General features: G+C 43.7%; 1 protein-coding gene across 1 annotated transcript in view; it reads left to right on the top strand.

The window, feature by feature from the left end:
* TMEM208 (transmembrane protein 208) overlaps window positions 1-19,582 on the top strand; it is a 57,976-nt gene that overhangs the window by 20,170 nt on the left and 18,224 nt on the right. The window contains exon 4 of the mRNA XM_044275096.1: window positions 9,505-9,641. Within this exon, the coding sequence (XP_044131031.1) occupies window positions 9,505-9,641 (137 nt within the window). The remainder of the gene's footprint in view (window positions 1-9,504; window positions 9,642-19,582) is intronic.

Raw genomic sequence — 19,582 nt, 5'->3', positions numbered from 1 at the left:
CTTGAAAGATCAGTACTTGTTCACTTGATCATTACCGGAATCGCTTATGTTGGTGATTGTGACTATGTAAATTGTTCCTTTTCCCTTTGGGATTGTTGTACTTAATGCAAAAGTGTTAAATAAACACTATAAAAAATAAAAGAAAGATCAGATGAATAGATGGGCAGAAGTATGGGAGGCCCTCTACGCAGGCATTTAAACCAAATATTGCCACTACCTCTACTGCTGGGTCTTTAAAGTTATGGCTACAAGAGTTAGAATCCCATATCCAGAATAAAACCTCCAGAGACCAGTTGCTAGGGGTGTTTCCTACCATCTTCAAAGCGGTGGACTTCATGTTGGATGCTTCTGCAGATGGATTAAGATTAAATGCCAGGTCAGCCGCTCTATCTAATTCTGCTAGGAGGGCCATTTGGCTAAGGGATAGTCTGGTGAAACAGGTTAAAAAAATAAGCTTTGCTTTGCCAGGGAGATTTCCTTTTTGGGACGGTTTTGGACGACCTTTTAGAAAAGGCCTCTTTCAACAAAAAAGGCTTTCCTGTTTCCAGACCCCCTAAAACGCAACAGTTTTTTTCCCAGAAACAGAAAATTTTTCAATAGAACAGACAAAAAGCAGAATAAGGCACCATTCACACATCCGCAATTCCATTCCGCATTTTGCGGAACGGAATTGCGGACTATGTGCGGCCCCGATCCGCAATTCCGATCCTGAAAAAAATGGAACATGTCCTATTCTTGTCCGCAATAGCGGACTAGAATAGGCATATTCTCTTAGTGCCGCTGTCCGTGTTTTGTGGATCCACAAAACACACACGGATGTGTGAATGGACCCTAATTGGAAAGAAAACAGAGGTAGGAAGGATAAGGGATCCCTCTTTAATACCCAGTCCACTAAAGGGCCCAAGGCTGGTCAACAATGACTTACTGTCCCTGGGGGGAACACTCTCTCTTTGGGGAAAAAAATCTTGGCAAGCCATTGGATTATTGGTATTATAAAAGACAGAATTTGTCTAGAGTTTCTCTCTTCACCTACCGGAAAGATTAAAAATTACAAATCTGGTTCTAAATTCTGTAAGCTTCTTAGCACGAAGACAAGATTTTTATATAATTTTTTTTAAATAAAGGTTCTTGTTTCTGTTCCAGACTCTGAGAAGTAGAGGGGTTTTTATTCGTCCATTTTTCTCGTACCCAAGCCAGACTGACCATTCAGAATTATTATAAACCTGAGAAACTTAAATCTGTACCTAAAATACAAAAAATTCTGAATGGAATCTGTACAGTCTGCAATAAAACATCTCTTCAAAGACATGTCATGGCTACCGTAGACATAAAGGATGCCTATAATCACATCCCAGTTCATGCAGATTTTTGAAAATCTGATTGGTGGTGTCTATTGAAGGCCAAGTTCATAATTTACAATACAGAGCACTTCCTTTTGTAATATCTCAGGCCCACAGGCTCTTTACGAAACTGATGGCAGAGGGTTAGGGTCCCACATAAGGGAAAGAGACATTCTGGTTATTCCTTATTTGGACGATCTTCTAGTGGTGGCAGAATCCAAAGACCTTCTAGAAAGAATAGAAATTCTAGCAAAGCTAGGGTGGCAGATAAACTGGGAAAAGTCAAACCTGACCCCCTTCCCCCCCCCCCCCCAAAAAAATGTTTGTGTTTCTAGGACCGATTCTGGATTCTGTGAAGCTACGTTGCATCCTCCCTCAGCACAAGATATCCCAAATAAGAGGAGATGTCCCTGGTACCCTCAAAAAACTCGAACTATCAGGCAAGGGATGGCAGTATTAGGCAGCATGACCTCCACGATACCTGCTGTCAGTTGGACCCTGTTTCACTCCAGGACGCTTCAATGGCAGATTCTAAAAGAGTGGCAGGGATCATTGTCCCCGTTGGATGCCCCACTTCATCTCACCCCTCAGGTGATACAATCCTTAACCTGGTGTCTGAAACCTTCAAATCTCACTCAGCGCCTCTCTTGGGATCTACAGGAGCAAATAACCACGGATGCCAGTCTGACCAGGTGGGAGGGCCTATTGTCAGTGGGGGGTTCGGCATGGTGTGGAGCTCAACAGTCAGGATTCCCAGAATATAAGGGAGTTGAGAGCAGTTCTATTGGCCTCAAGAGAATTCCTACCCAAAATACAAGGAAAGGGAGTAAAAATCTTCTCAGACAGCGGCACGGTGGTATACTACCTAAACGGGCAAGGAAGGGATAAGGTCAGAAAATGTTATGTCCTTAGCCGCAGACATTTTTCAGTCAGATAGTTCTGCAGTGGGGCCAACCTCAAGTAGACCTTTTTGCAACTAGACAGAACAAAAAAATGTAACCTATTCTTTTCTCTAAATCCAAAAGATTTTCAGTCAGGGATAGACTCCTTTTTCCTTCCATGGTTGGATCAGCTTCTGTATGCTTTTCCTCCTTTAAGACTTCTGAGGGTATTACAGAAGCTGAGGCAGGAACAGACGAGACTCATTCTAATCGCCCCTTTCTGGCCAAGAAGAACGTGGCTCACTTAGTTGAGAAAGCTATCTCTCGCAGATCCCTGGATTCTTCTGGACAGGCAAGATCTGTTGTTTCAGGGTCCTGTCTTCCATCCGGAAGTGGGAAACCTTCATCTAACAGCCTGGTATTTGAAGGGGAAATCCTAGAGCGTAGGGGTCTATCTAAGAAAGTTATATCTACACTTGTGTAGGAAAGTAGTAACCTCTACTATTTACCTCAGAATATGGAAGACCTTCTTAAATTTTTCTAAAGTCCCGGTTGAGTTCTCCTCCTATGTCCAAAATTTTGGATTTTTTACAAGATGGTCTTGATAAGAACCTAAGACTTAGCACCCTTAAAGTTCAAGTTTCTGCCTTTTAGTGCTTTCTTTGATTTCCCTATTGCCAAACATCCATGGATTAGGAGGTTCTTTAAAGCAGTTAGTAGGAGGCCTCTTTCACACTTTTGTTTTGCAGGCTGATTTTTGCGTTCCATATACGGAACCATTCATTTCATTGGTTCCGCAAAAAAACGGAATGTAATCCGTATGCATTCCATTTCCGTTTTTTCCGTTCCATTGAAAGATAGAACATGTCCTATTATTGCTCGCAAATCATGTTCCGTGGCTCCATTCAAGTCAATGGGTCTGCAAAAAAAAGGAACACATACGGAAATGCATCCATATGTCTTCCGTATCTGTTCTGTTTTTGCGGAACCATCTATTGAAAATGTTATGCCCAGCCCAATTTTTTCTATGTAATTACTGTATACTGTATATGCCATACAAAAAAACGGAATGGAAAAACGAAACGTGAACAAAAACCGGATCCGTGAAAAACAGACCGCAAAACACTGAAATAGCCATACGGTAGCGTGAAAGAGGCCTTAGCCTGTGATCAGATCTTCCGTTCCCCCGTGGGATCTTAACCCCTTAAGGACCGAGGACGTACCGGTACGCCCTATTTCCCGAGTCCTTAAGGACCGAGGACGTACCGGTACGTCCTGACTTAAAACCGTAACTCCGGCGCCGCGGGGGTTAATCGGAACGGGATTTCGGCTGAAATCATTCAGCCGGCATCCCGTAACAACGCAGGGGGGGGTCATTTGACCCCCCCGTATCGGCGATCGCAGAAAACCGCAGGTCAATTCAGACCTGCGGTTTGCTGCGCTTTTTGCCGTTTCTGATCCCCGCGGTCCCTGACCGCGGGGATCAGAAACTTCAGAGTGCCCGAAATCAATATTGTTAACCCCCCCCTGCACCCCTGTATGATTTGATGGCGGCGGGAGGTGCAGGGGGGGTGTCGCATGCAGTGGGGGCGTTGCGGGAGGCGGGCGGTGCGGCAGGCGGGATCGCGATCCCCCGCCCGCCTCCCATTGCATAATCGTTGGTGTACAGTGGGTATACCAGGGTGCCAGCACATTGCTGGCACCCTGGTATAAACGGCTGACATCGTTGATGCGATGTCAGCCGTTTAACCCTTTCCATACAGCGGTCCGTACGGACCGCTGTATGGAAAAGGTTAACAGTAAGAGGGAGCTCCCTCCCTCTCCGATCGGGGGGCTGCTGTGCCTTTGCAGCCCCCCGATGGGAGAAGGAGAGAGCCCCCAGACAGCCCCCCCAGAACCCTGTCCTTACCCTTCCCCGTCTGCGCAGTTCTGACCATAACTGAGCAGACGGGGAAGGTTCCCATGGCAACAGGACGCCTGCTCAGGCGTCCTGCTGTCCATGGTGCTGAACAGATCTGTGCTGAAAGCATAGATCTGTTCAGTGTAAGTAAAATACAGTGCAGAACCCTATATAGGTTCTGTTCTGTATTTTACAGACATCAGACCCACTGGATCTTCAAGAACCAAGTGGGTCTGGGTCAAAAAAATCAAATAAAAAGTGAAAAAAGTTAAGATAAAAAAAAAAAACATTTATCACTGAATAAAAATTAAAAAAATAAAATACACTACACATATTAGGTATCGCCGCGTCCGTAACGACCTGATCTATAAAATGGTCATGTTACTTTCCCCGCACAGTGAACGCCATAAAAATAAAAAAATAAAAACTATGAGAAAATTGAAATTTTGCCCACCTTACTTCCCAAAAAAGGTAATAAAAGTGATCAAAAAAGTCGCATGTACGCCAAAATAGTACCAATCAAACCGTCATCTCATCCCGCAAAAAATGAGACCCTACTCAAGATAATCGCCCAAAAACTGAAAAAACTATGGCTCTTAGACTATGGAAACACTAAAACATGATTTTTTTTGGTTTCAAAAATAAAATCATTGTGTAAAATGTACATAAATAAAAATAAAGTATACATATTAGGTATCGCCGCGTCCGTATCGACCGGCTCTATATAAATATTACATGACCTAACCCCTCAGATGACCACCGTAAAAAAAAAAAAAAAAAAACTGTGTAAAAAAAGCAATTTTTTGCCATCTTACGTCACAAAAAGTGTAATAGCAAGCGATCAAAAAGTCATATGCACCCCAAAATAGTGCCAATCAAACTGTCATCTCACCCCGCAAAAAATTAGACCCTACTCAAGATAATCACCCAAAAACTGAAAAAACTATGGCTCTTAGACTATGGAGACACTAAACAATTTTTTGGTTTTCAAAATGAAGTTATTGTATAAAACTTACATAAATAAAAAAAATTGTATACATATTAGGTATCGCCGCGTCCGTGACAACCTGCTCTATAAAATTACCACGTGATCTAACCTGTCAGATGAATGTTGTAAATAACAAAAAAAAAAACATGCCAAAAAAGCTATTTCTTGTTACCTTGCCGCACAAAAAGTGTAATATAGAGCAACCAAAAATCATATGTACCCTAAACTAGTACCAACAATACTGCCACCCTATTCCGTACTTTCTAAAATGGGGTCACTTTTTTTGGAGTTTCTACTCTAGGGGTGCATCAGGGGGGCTTCAAATGGGACATGGTGTCAAAAAACCAGTCCAGCAAAATCTGCCTTCCAAAAACCGTATGGCATTCCTTTTCTTCTGCACCCTGCCGTGTGCCCGTACAGTAGTTTAGGACCACATATGGGGTGTTTCTGTAAACTACAGAATCAGGGCCATAAATAATGAGTTTTGTTTGGCTGTTAACCCTTGCTTTGTTACAGGAAAAAAAATATTAAAATGGAAAATCTGCCAAAAAAGTGAAATTTTGAAATTGTATCTCTATTTTCCATTGAATCTTGTGCAACACCTAAAGGGTTAACAAAGTTTGTAAAATCAGTTTTGAATACCTTGAGGGGTGTAGTTTCTTAGATGGGGTCACTTTTATGGAGTTTCTACTCTAGGGGGGCATCAGGGGGGCTCCAAATGGGACATGGTGTCAAAAAACCAGTCCAGCAAAATCTGCCTTCCAAAAACCGTATGGCATTCCTTTCCTTCTGCGCCCTGCCGTGTGCCCGTACAGTAGTTTACGACCACATATGGGGTGTTTCTGTAAACTACAGAATCAGGGCCATAAATAATGAGTTTTGTTTGGCTGTTAACCCTTGCTTTGTTACTGGAAAAAAAATATTAAAATGGAAAATCTGCCAAAAAAGTGAAATTTTGAAATTATATCTCTATTTTCCATTGAATCTTGTGCAACACCTAAAGGGTTAACAAAGTTTGTAAAATCAGTTTTGAATACCTTGAGGGGTGTAGTTTCTTAGATGGGGTCACTTTTATGGAGTTTCTACTCTAGGGGGGCATCAGGGGGGCTTCAAATGGGACATGGTGTCAAAAAAACTGTCCAGCACAATCTGGCTTCCAAAAACCATACGGCGCACCTTTCACTCTACGCCCCGCTGTGTGGCCGTACAGTAGTTTATGGCCACATATGGGGTGTTTCTGTAAACAGTAGAGTCAGGGCAATAAAGATACAGTCTTGTTTGGCTGTTAACCCTTGCTTTGTTAGTGGAAAAAATGGGTTAAAATGGAAAATTAGGCAAAAAAATGAAATTCTCAAATTTCATCCCCATTTGCCAATAACTCTTGTGCAACACCTAAAGGGTTAACGGAGTTTGTAAAATCAGTTTTGAATACCTTGAGGGGTGTAGTTTCTTAGATGGGGTCACTTTTATGGAGTTTCTACTCTAGGGGTGCATCAGGGGGCTTCAAATGGGACATGGTGTCAAAAAAACTGTCCAGCAAAATCTGGCTTCCAAAAACCATACGGCGCACCTTTCACTCTACGCCCCGCTGTGTGGCCGTACAGTAGTTTATGGCCACATATGGGGTGTTTCTGTAAACAGCAGAGTCAGGGCAATAAAGATACAGTCTTGTTTGGCTGTTAACCCTTGCTTTGTTAGTGGAAAAAATGGGTTAAAATGGAAAATTAGGCAAAAAAATGAAATTCTCAAATTTCATCCCCATTTGCCAATAACTCTTGTGCAACACCTAAAGGGTTAACGGAGTTTGTAAAATCAGTTTTGAATACCTTGAGGGGTGTAGTTTATAGAATGGGGTCATTTTTGGGCGGTTTCTATTATGTAAGCCTCGCAAAGTGACTTCAGAGCTGTAGTGGTCCCTAAAAATTGGGTTTTTGTAAATTTCTGAAAAATTTCAAGATTTGCTTCTAAACTTCTAAGCCTTGTAACATCCCCAAAAAATAAAATATCATTCCCAAAATAATTCAAACATGAAGTAGACATATGGGGAATGTTAAGTCATCACAATTTTTTGGGGTATTACTATGTATTACAGAAGTAGAGAAACTGAAACTTTGAAATTTGCTAATTTTTCCAAATTTTTGGTAAATTAGGTATTTTATTATGCAAAAAAATTAATTTTTTTGACTTTTTTTTACTAGTATCATGAAGTACAATATGTGACGAAAAAACAATCTCAGAATGGCCTGGATAAGTCAAAGCGTTTTAAAGTTATCACCACTTAAAGTGACACTGGTCAGATTTGCAAAAAATGGCCTGGTCCTTAAGGTGAAAATGAGCCCGGTCCTTAAGGGGTTAAAGGGTTTCTACCATCAGAATTTCTGTTAAGTAGCTGACTGACATTAGCAATGTTCTAATGTCAGCAGTACATAACAGTGTTCTTTTTACCTCTTGTCCCTGCGGCCGTTCTACTAAAAAACACACTTTTACAATATGCTAATGAGCCTCTAGGTGCCATGTGGGCGTTGATTCAGCACCTAGAGGCTCGGTTAACCATTTATCCCGCCCAGGTCCTCAGTCTAGCCCATCCCGCTCCTTTCGATTGATGACCAAGTTCGCAGCATTGCTAACAAAATCCCGTGCCTGCTGGTGGTATAGGGGCAGAGCCCCCTCCTTTAGAGCTCTCCACAAAAGTTCCTGTCCTGGATGGAGACTCAAGGAAAAAAGATTACCGGTAAGTGGAATTTCCACCACATTATACACTGCTTGTTTCCATTGTTACGACCTCCCTGCAATCCATCAGTGGTGGTCGTGCCTGGACACTATAGGAAAAAGCGTAGGCCTCTCTGGTGGCCGGAACCATGGGAGCTCATATAGGCTGGTGCTTTTTTTCTATAGTGTGCAGGCATGACCACCGCTGATGAATTGCAGGCTGCTCATAACCATGGATACGCGCAGTGTATAATGTGGTGAAAAAATTAATCCAGCCAGCAAAGGAAGCAATATGGAGAATCGCAGTACATTAGGAAGTGCCTTGTATTAATTTCTCTACACAATGTTATTTGCTGAAGTGAGCCAACCCTTTTAGGTAAAAGCCTGGACATGGCGTCGGCTGTGTATGTAGTGAGGTGAGTAGAAGCCTGGACATGGGGTTGGCTGTGGATGTAGTGAGGTGAGTAGAAGCCTGGACAGAGGGGCGGCTATGGATGTAGTGAGGTGAGTAGAAGCCTGGACAGAGGGGCGGCTGTGGATGTAGTGAGGTGAGTAGTAGCCTGGACAGAGGGGCGGCTGTGGATGTAGTGAGGTGAGTAGAAGCCTGGACAGAGGGGCGGCTATGGATGTAGTGAGGTGAGTAGAAGCCTGGACAGAGGGGCGGCTGTGGATGTAGTGAGGTGAGTAGAAGCCTGGACAGAGGGGCGGCTGTGGATGTAGTGAGGTGAGTAGAAGCCTGGACAGAGGGGCGGCTGTGGATGTAGTGAGGTGAGTAGAAGCCTGGACAGAGGGGCGGCTGTGGATGTAGTGAGGTGAGTAGAAGCCTGGACAGAGGGGCGGCTGTGGATGTAGTGAGGTGAGTAGAAGCCTGGACAGAGGGGCGGCTGTGGATGTAGTGAGGTGAGTAGAAGCCTGGACATGGCGTCTGCTGTGTATGTAGTGAGGTGAGTAGAAGCCTGGACATGGGGTTGGCTGTGGATGTAGTGAGGTAAGTAGAAGCCTGGACAGAGGGGCGGCTATGGATGTAGTGAGGTGAGTAGAAGCTTGGACAGAGGGGCGGCTGTGGATGTAGTGAGGTGAGTAGAAGCTTGGACAGGAGCAGCTGTAGATCCTTTTATCTAGCGTGTAGCTCTCTGCACGTTCGTTGCACATGGCTGGAGATGTAAGGGTCCATTCACACGTCTGCAAAATGGGTCCGCATTCCAGCACAAGATTGCGGAACGGGTGCAGACCCATTCATTTTCAATGGTGCTGGAATGTGCTGTCCGCATCCGTGCTTCCTTTTCCGTAAAAAAATAGACCATGTCCTATTTTCCGGACAAGATTAGGCATCTTCTAGTATAGTGCCGGCGATGAAGCGGTCCGCAAATTGCGGAATGCACATTGCCGGGGTCCGTGCAAAACACTTATGGACGTGTCAATGGACCCTTAGTTACATGTTCTCCGGTATTTCTACTGGGGCGCTAATTGACTTCCATGTTCTCTTGTGGGTTACTCGGCTGTACGGTGCATGTGGCGTCTCTGCTCGCTGTTATGGGGGTTTGCTAGTGCCTGAGCGTCTTCGGCTCACACAGGATGGATGGTTAGGGTTACACCTAGATTCCTGGTAATCTGTCTTGTGTGTCTTCAGTCTCAGGGGGCATATCACTGTACACCGGATGACATTTCTGTGATCTTTTTACGCAGGTCTTCCTGATTTTCAGCTGTGTCATCTATGCAGTGGCGTATCGCTCCATGCGAGGAATGGCTCAAGCAACCTTTACTGAAGATGGCAGCCTTGTAGATGGAGGAATAGACCTGAACATGGAGCAAGGAATGGCAGAGTGAGTATGCTGCCCCTGTGCTGGTGGCTTCCTCAGGGCTTTAATGGTCAATAAGTGTGGCAGTAACCTTGACTAGTCGCTCCTGAATCTGTGGAGTGTAGTACGTCACTTGTAGGGTTGTAACCAGTTCTGCATGCATTGCGGAATGCCTCTGGTTCTGTAATGCATTGCAGTGTGCACCAGGTGTATTGCAACACTGGGCTAATCGCACCCTGATTCAGGACAGATGCAGGAATCTTACTCCATTTTGAGAAAATTATGTAATTTTCCCCAACCCTTGGGAACGCTATTGCACAGTCTTCCGTTTATGGAGAGGATAAAAATTGAACGGGTACAGTCATATAACACCCTTGGATGACACAGTTAAGTTTATGGAGCAGTCTTGCATAGTTGGGGGGTGGAGAACATACTGTTTCTCCTTGTGGACAGTTTAGAGTCTTGTAGGCCAGGCACTGCCTAACTGGGAAAAGACACAGATTGCCACTCTTATGAGAGAGAGAGAACACGGGACGGAGCCTGGCTGTGATCTATGATGGCCACGTAAACTGTCAGCTTCTCTGTTAGCATGGGTACCAAAGCTCACTGCATCAAATACTTCATGACGTTACTCCATAAGACACCGATAGAGCTCTGATCATGACTAACAAGAAGTCATCAGGACAAGAACCAGGCTGCCCTACAGAGAGAAACTCAGCAGCATCATCATTAAAACAAGATGGCGGCGGATCTCTCTCATTGTAATACATAACTGTACCCACTGGCAAGTACTGAAGACACAGAAGTTAGACATCTTCTTCATGAACCAGTGCCTCGTCTCACCCCAGGAAGCCTCAAAACAATGATAATATGCCTCCAGAAACTCCCAAATCCAGCAGGTTATACTGAAAAAGACCAAGAGGGAACTATGCGTCTCTCCTCGGACATCTCCCTTCCATAAAGGGGTTGTCCGAGTTATTTTTATTAATAACCTATCCTCAGGATAGGTCATTAATATCAGATTGATGGGGGTCCCACACCCCTGCCGATCAGCTGATTGAACAGAAGGCTCGCACTGTGCCAGTGCAGCATTCCCTTAATTTACCTGCTTTTTGTCACAACTGCAGCGGTGACCAGGTGTAACTACAGATGAATAGGAATGACCCGTCCCATTCAAGTGAATGGGGCTGCTTGTAATTACACCTACTCACCGCTGCGATGTCGACGGCGAGCAGGCAAACAATGAAGAGAAGGCTGTGCTCTCACGGAGCGCGCGTTCTCTTCAACCAGCTGCTTGGTGGGGGTGCTTGTCGTCAGACCCCCCCCGATCTGATATTGAGAACCTATCCTGAGGATAGGTCATCAATAAAAGTAACTTGGACAAGCGCTTAAAAGGCCCCACAACCTCTGGCACAGCAGCCCCTGATATCTCTGCGCTGAATCCGGTGTAAGGCCTCATGCACACGAACGTGCTGTGTTTTTCTATCTGCAAATTGTGGATCCACAAAACACGGATGCTGCCTGTGTGCGTTCCCTAATTTACGGAACGGCCGGCCCATTATAGAGATGACTAATGTCTGCAAAACAGACAAAAGTAGACAAAAATGCGGTGCCATGGAATAGAGCAACGGATGCGGACAGCACATGGAGTGCTGTCCAAATCCTTTGCTGCCCCATTGCAGTGTATGGGTCTGCACTCGAGCCAGAACAAATGTGGCTCAGATGTGCAACCAAACCACGTTCGTGTGAATGTGCCCTAAATTTTCAAATCCCTTCTACCAAAAACAGTGAGAAAGTGATTTTGTGATAGATATATAGAGAGATACATATACAGGGTGGGCCATTTATATGGATACACCTTAATTAGTATATGTGAGGGGGGGGGGAAACTTTTCAAGATGGGTAGTGACCATGGCGGCCATTTTGAAGTCGGCAATTTTGAATCCAACTTTTTTTCAATAGGAAGAGGACACATCAAACTTATTGGGAATTTCACAAGAAAAACAATGGTGTGCTTGGTTTTAACGTAACATTATTCTTTCATGAGTTATTTACAAGTTTCTGATCACTTATAAAATGTGTTCAATGTGCTGGATTGTCAATGCAACGCTCTTCTCCCACTCTTCACACACTGATGATGTGTTTCTCTCTTTATGCACTGAAGCTGGCACATTCACAGAGTTTTTCCAGCAAGATGGTGCACCACCACGTTATGGGTGTCAGGTCCGAGCATTCCTAGATGAACAGTTTGGTCGTCGTGGGCCAGTTGAATGGCCCCGAAGGTCTCCCGATCTGACCCCCTTAGACTTTTATCTTTGGGGTCATCTGAAGGCAATTGTCTATGCTGTGAAGATACGAGATGTGCAGCACCTGAAACTACGGATACTGGAAGCCTGTGCTCGCATTTCTCCTGCGATGTTGCTATCGGTGTGTGAAGAGTGGGAGAAGAGGGTTGCATTGACAATCCAACACAATGGGTAGCACATTGGGTCAGAAACTTGTAAATAACTCATGAAAGAATAAGGTTACGTTAAAACAAAGCACACCATTGTTTTTCTTGTGAAATTCCCAATAAGTTTGATGTGTCATATGACCCTCTTCCTATTGAAAAAACAAAAGTTGGATTCAAAATGGCCACCACCCATCTTGAAAAGTCCCCCCCCCCCCGCCCCTCACATATACTAATGTGCCACAAACAGGAAGTTAATATCACCAACCATTCCCATATTATTAAGGTGTATCCATATAAATGGCCCACCCTGTATGTATGTATGTATGTATGTGTATATATGTATATAGCACCGCATTACTTAAACAGCCCCCCCCCCCGAAGCACATGGGGCTTTCCTACTAAAATTATAAATAAAATTGATGTTCCCTACATTAGCCACAACATGTAAATGACCCTCAATCAGACCTCTGATAACAGCCCAAATATAAATGAGACCCTCATATCAGCCCCCATCACCTAAAATAAAAAATCCACCTACCTCTCCTGCTCTGGACGCCACCACTCCTCACCGCCAGTGTGCTCTCTCTTCTTCAGGCCACGGCTGTGCTGTGACCTGACGCGCACAGCATGAGGTCACAGAGCGCCCTCACAACAAAGCCGAGGGACGTGGATTTCCATACATATTTATATACCTGGAATCAAAGGTTGAACGCTGGCACCCGGTTTGCTGTTCTGTAAGAGTGCTGCCCCATTTCCTGAAATAAAATTGTGTGTGTGTGTGTATATATGTGTGTGTTTGTGTATATATGTGTGTATGTATATATATCACAAACATACACCTGTGTATGATTATTATATTTTTTTTTTTTATTGTACCTGTGTATACTCATAATAATAATAATAATAATAATAATAATAATAATAATAATAATAATAATAATAATAATAATAATAATAATAATAATAATATAATAATAATAATAATAATAATAATAATAATAATAATAATAATAATAATAATAATAATATACACACACATATACATACAGGGGTATGGAAATTTAAAAAAAAACTACTTGTCGAAGGACTAAAGCGGGGTCTCAATCTACTTGTCCCTCATGACAATCTACTTGTCCTGATACAAAAAGTAATTTTAAATCAAAACCATATTTAAGTGAATCCCTTTAATGTACATGCCATACTGGGGCAGTGAATCCCTTTAATGTACATGCCATACTGGGGCAGTGAATCCCTTTAATGTACATGCCATACTGGGGCAGTGAATCCCTTTAATGTACATGCCATACTGGGGCAGTGAATCCCTTTAATGTACATGCCATACTGGGGCAGTGAATCCCTTTAATGTACATGCCATACTGGGGCAGTGAATCCCCTTAATGTACATGCCATACTGGGGCAGTGAATCCCCTTAATGTACATGCCATACTGGGGCAGTGAATCCCCTTAATGTACATGCCATACTGGGGCAGTGAATCCCCTTAATGTACATGCCATACTGGGGCAGTGAATCCCCTTAATGTACATGCCATACTGGGGCAGTGAATCCCCTTAATGTACATGCCATACTGGGGCAGTGAATCCCCTTAATGTACATGCCATACTGGGGCAGTGAATCCCCTTAATGTACATGCCATACTGGGGCAGTGAATCCCCTTAATGTACATGCCATACTGGGGCAGTGAATCCCCTTGATGTACATGCCAGTATGGGGACTATTCATGGAGGGTGAGTGGCTGGAAGTTGGAACCTGGCCGCACTCCTATTGACACTTCAATGGCAGGGAGAAGAAGCAGAGCGGCAGCCTGACAGCAGAGCATAGCTGACCCAGAGCAGTCGCCACACACACTACCTGCTGGGCTATCTATCACGGCACGGGCTGCCACCATGTCAGGAGCTCCTACTACAGCCGCTGACTAATGTGTGCCTCCGCTGGGAGCTGACTTCCGGCCCGTGGCGCCCGACTTCCGGCCTGCACAGGAGCGCTGATAACTAGTGAGATGGGAAGTTCGGATCTTTTAGGTGAATCGGTTCATTTGAATCACCTCATTCAAATGAACCGATTCATGAATTGGATCTTCGGTTCACTTGGTGAGTCAGACTGCTGAGCTGACTAGCAAGTGAACCGAAGACTCTAGGTTGCCGGAGCGCATGCGCAGATGCTATACACATTCGATTCACTTGCTGCTGCTGACTCGGTGCAGTCGGCTCTTCAGCTCTCTGAACTCTGATTAGTATTGAGTGAGTCAGGAAGAGTGATTTATTATAGTAAAGGGAATCTGAGGCTGACGCCAGACAGGAGGACAATAGACTTGTATTATGGCGTAAAGCAAAATGGAAGGCTTTAAAAGGCATTCCATTTGCTTTCCGTCCTAATAGAAGTCTATGCAAATCAAAATGGATCCGTCTGGGTCCCGTTATGCAAGACGGAAAACTAAGTCCTGTCGACACAACAGGACCCAGACTGATCTGTTTATGATTTCCATAGACTTTTACGATGACGGAAAGCAAAACGGAATGCCTCTTAAAGGTTTCCGTTTTGCATTTCATTTTATGGATTACGTTATTTTCTGTTATAACCCTTTTATAACGGAAAGCCATAACGGAATCCATAAAGGTGATATGAACCCACCCTTAGTTATATAGCTACTGAATGAGATACCTTTTAACATATATCTCCCGAGAAGCCAATTTGATTCTAAAGGGTTAATTTAATTCAACCTGTAATCTAAACTCTGTCCCTTCTCTTATCTCTCTGCTCCTGTCCCTTAATCTTATCACTGCTGCAACAAAAGCAGCCTCAGCCTCAGTGTAACCTGCTCTACAGCCTGACTCGCTGCTCTACAGCCTGACTCGCTGCTCTACAGCCTGACTCGCTGCTCTACAGCCTGACTCGCTGCTCTACAGCCTGACTCGCTGCTCTTTTAACTCAATAATTTATCGAATGAGTCACAAACTAAGTCGGGTCTTTAGATTCTTTTAACTTGTGACTCATTCGATTAATTTCTATTCTTAGACTCCCTGCACTTGTGCGACTCAGACAGAGCTGCTAGTGTGCTTGCCCCGCCCCCTCAGCTCTGGTCGGTGATTGGTTGGTGGGTGGGGAGGGGTGGGGCTGGCAGAAGCCAGCTTCCACTCTAAGATCATATTACGCTCCTCCCCGTCCCTCCCTCAGGCTCCTCCCTGCTGCCAGCGTGAGGTGAGCGGCTCTGTGTGCTGTGTGACTGAGCCGTTTCAAACGGATCGGATCAGTCAAGTGATCTTTCATGAACCGGACATCACTACAAAACACTGCGGTAAGCAGCCCGGACTTGCTGCCCCGGGCTGTGTATTAGAGGAAAACACGGCTCAACCCTAGCCCTGCTACTTGCCCGCAGGGCTAAGCTGCCTGCACAAACTACCTGCCCGGCGCCCGGAACTGCATGTCCCGGGCGTCGGGCGATAGGAATTCCACACCCCTGTTATCATACGTGTATACCCTCCTCCTATCTCTAAATAAATGTTATTCATATATGTATTTATTGGTAGGAGGAGGGTATACACGTGTGTGTGTGTGTGTGTATAATATATATCACATGTGTATACCCGCCTCTCTAAAATATATCTGAAAAAAGTGAAGGCGGCACTCAAAATAAGTGAAAAAAGTGGGATATATATATATATATATATATATATATATATATATATATATATATATATATACACACACAGTACAGACCAAAAGTTTGGACGCACCTTCTCATTCAAAGAGTTTTCTTTATTTTCATGACTATGAAATTTGTAGATTCACACTGAAGGCATCAAAACTATGAATTAACACAAGTGGAATTATATACATAACAAAAAAAAGTGTGAAACAACTGAAGATATGTCATATTCTAGGTTCTTCAAAGTAGCCACCTTTTTGCTTTGATTACTGCTTTGCACACTCTTGGCATTCTTTTGATGAGCTTCAGGAGGTAGTCACCTGAAATGGTCTTCACTTCACAGGTGTGCCCTGTCGGGTTTAATAAGTGGGATTTCTTGCCTTATAAATGGGGTTGGGACCATCAGTTGTGTTGTGGATAAGTCAGGTGGATACACAGCTGATAGTCCTACTGAATAGACTGTTAGCTGCTTTTTTCTTGCCATAATACAAATTCTAAGTAAAGAAAAACGAGTGGCCATCATTACTTTAAGAAATGAAGGTCAGTCAGTCAGTCCGAAAAATTGGGAAAACTTTGAAAGTGTCCCCAAGTGCAGTCACAAAAACCATCAAGCGCTACAAAGAAACTGGCTGACATGCGGACCGCCCCAGGAAAGGAAGACCAAGAGTCACCTCTGCTGCGGAGGAGAAGTTCATCCGAGTCACCAGCCTCAGAAATCGCAGGGTAACAGCAGCTCAGATTAGAGACCAGGTCAATGCCACCCAGAGGTCTAGCAGCAGACACATCTCTAGAACAACTGTTAAGAGGAGACTGTGTGAATCAGGCCTTCATGGTAGAATATCTGCTAGGAAACCACTGCTAAGGACAGGCAACAAGCAGAAGAGACTTGTTTGGGCTAAAGAACACAAGGAATGGACATTTTAGACCAGTGGAAATCTGTGCTTTGGTCTGATGAGTCCAAATTTGAGATCTTTGGTTCCAACCACCGTGTCTTTGTGTGACGCAGAAAAGGTGAACGGATGGACTCTACATGCCTGGTTCCCACCGTGAAGCATGGAGGAGGTGTGATGGTGTGGACGTGCTTTGCTGGTGACACTTTTGGGGATTTATTCAAAATTGAAGGCATACTGAACCAGCATGGCTACCACAGCATCTTGCAGCGGCATGCTATTCCATCCGGTTTGCGTTTAGTTGGACCATCATTTATTTTTCAGCAGGACAATGACCCAAAACACACCTCCAGGCTGTGTAAGGGCAATTTGACCATGAAGGAGAGTGATAGGGTGCTGCGCCAGATGACCTGGCCTCCACAGTCACCGGACCTGAACCCAATCGAGATGGTTTGGGGTGAGCTGGACCGCAGAGTGAAGGCAAAAGGGCCAACAAGTGCTAAGCATCTCTGGGAACTCCTTCAAGACTGTTGGAAGACCATTACAGGTGACTACCTCTTGAAGCTCATCAAGAGAATGCCAAGAGTGTGCAAAGCAGTAATCAAAGCAAAAGGTGGCTACTGTGAAGAACCTAGAATATGACATATTGTCAGTTGTTTCACACTTTTTTGTTATGTATATAATTCCACATGTGATAATTCATAGTTTTGATGCCTTCAGTGTGAATCTACAATTGTCAGTCATGAAAATAAAGAAAACTCTTTGAATGAGAAGGTGCGTCCAAACTTTTTGTCTGTACTGTATATGAATTTATCTATTAATTATTACCATAGGGATTAATGAAATTGAAATGGAGGCAAGGAGAGAGGTTAACCAATGGAGGATTAATAAAGGATACTCTAGCAGGACAGTTAGTATTACTAGCTGAAGGTGGCGTCACCACACCACAGATAAATCTGATGCCGGATAGTTAGCCGAGTCCCAGCTGAGGAAAATGTTGGCTGACAGGAGCAGAATGATGCGATGCAGAGAGAGAGAGCTGACATGTCTGAGGTGAAAGTGTGGGAACAACTGAGCACCAGCTGAGGGCAGGAATAAAACCCCAGAGACCCAGGGCAAGCTGTGACTGAGATAGAGGAAAACAGGGCAGTTACTGACACCAAGCAGTAACTAGGAATATGAAGTCATTAAGGGAATGAAAATGAATAGGGAATAAGGGGGAATAGGTTATGAACTAACATACAGTGGATATAAAAAGTCTACACACCCCAAAAAAAATAAATAAATTGACAGATAAATCATTTCAGAACTTTTTCCACCTTTTAATGTGACCTATAAACTGTACAACTCATTTGAAAAATAAACTGAAATCTTTTAGGTAGAGGGAATAAAAATTAAAAGCAAAATAATATGGTTGAATAAGTGTCCACACCCTTAAACTAATACTTTGTTGAAGCACCTTTTGATTTTATTACAGCAATCAGTCTTTTTGGGTATGAGTCTATCAGCATGGCACATTTGCAAAAACACCCCAAATATTTCAGATTGCGATCTCCTGTGCACAGCCCTCGTCAGATCACCCCGGATTCAGGTCTGAGCTCTGGCTGTGCCATTCCAAAACTTTCATCATCTTCTGGTGTAGCCATTCCTGTGTTGATTTGGATGTATGCTTTGGGTCGTTGTTATGCTTAAAGATGAAAGTTTCTCTTCATGTTCAGCTTTCTAGCAGAAGCCTGAAGGTTTTGGGCCAATATTGATTGGTATTTGGAACTGTTCATAATTCCCTCTAGCTTAACTAAGGCCCCAGTTCCAGCTGAAGAAAAACAGCCCATTTGCATGATGCTGCCACCACCATGCTTCACTGTGGGGATGGTGTTCTTTTGGTGAGGTGCAGTGTTGTTTTTGCACCAAACATACATCTTTTGGATTTATGGCCAAAAAGTTCAAGCTTGGTCTCATCAGACCATAACACCTTTTCCCACATGCTTTTGGGAGACTTCAGATGTGTTTTTGCAAAATGTAGCCTGGCTTGGATGTTTTTCTTGGTAAGAAAAGGCTTTCATCTTGCCGCTCTACCCCATAGCCCAGACATATGAAGAATATGGGAGATTGTTGTCACATGTACCACACAGCCAGTACTTGCCAAATATTCCTGCAGCTCCTTTAATGTTGCTGTAGGCCTCTTGGTAGCCTCCCAGATCAGTTTTCTTCTCGTCTTTTCATCAGTTTTGGAGGGACGTCCAGTTCTTGGTAATGTCACTGTTGTGCCATATTTTTCTCCACTTGATGATGACTGTCTTCACTGTGAGATCCCTCTGAGGCTTTGGAAGTTCTCTGTGGACCATGGCTTTTGCTGTGGGATGCGACTAAGAAAATTTCAGGAAAGACCAACTAGAGCAGCTTCACTTTATTTGGGGTTAATCAGAGGCACTTTACATGATGGCCGGTGTCTGCTGACTGTTGAAGGGAATTTTGCTTATTGGAAATTGGAGATTTATGTATATCTCTGTTCTCCGTCCTTTCTATTCTATTCCTAGCATGTTGCCCTTGTTTCCCATATAACCCAATTTACTCTGTGCAACACACAACCCTCGCAGATACTTATATATAAAAAAAAGTTTACTGATGGCATAGAGATGACAAAGCAGTGGATATTATACATAAAGATACAGATAACACAATACATAGAGGACACCACCACACAGCCACCTCCGTTCCTGCCCACCCTGGATGCTAAGCAAATGTGACTAATAGTGTATGTGTATGTGTATATCCAGAGTCCACCAATATACAGTGTACTGGATCTACTCTTCTAACCAACTCCCATCCAGTACCTGACCATTAGTACATGTAGATGTAAACTCATGCATAAACAGCATATATAATCTATTGGTAATACAATTGCAGACTACAAATATCTATATGTACAAATATAAAGTCTACTGGGATATTATACTT

The sequence above is a fragment of the Bufo gargarizans genome, unplaced genomic scaffold (genome assembly GCF_014858855.1).
Source record: "Bufo gargarizans isolate SCDJY-AF-19 unplaced genomic scaffold, ASM1485885v1 original_scaffold_872_pilon, whole genome shotgun sequence".
NCBI classification, from domain to species: Eukaryota; Metazoa; Chordata; class Amphibia; order Anura; family Bufonidae; genus Bufo; species Bufo gargarizans.
This window is presented reverse-complemented; position numbering and strand designations above follow the sequence as displayed.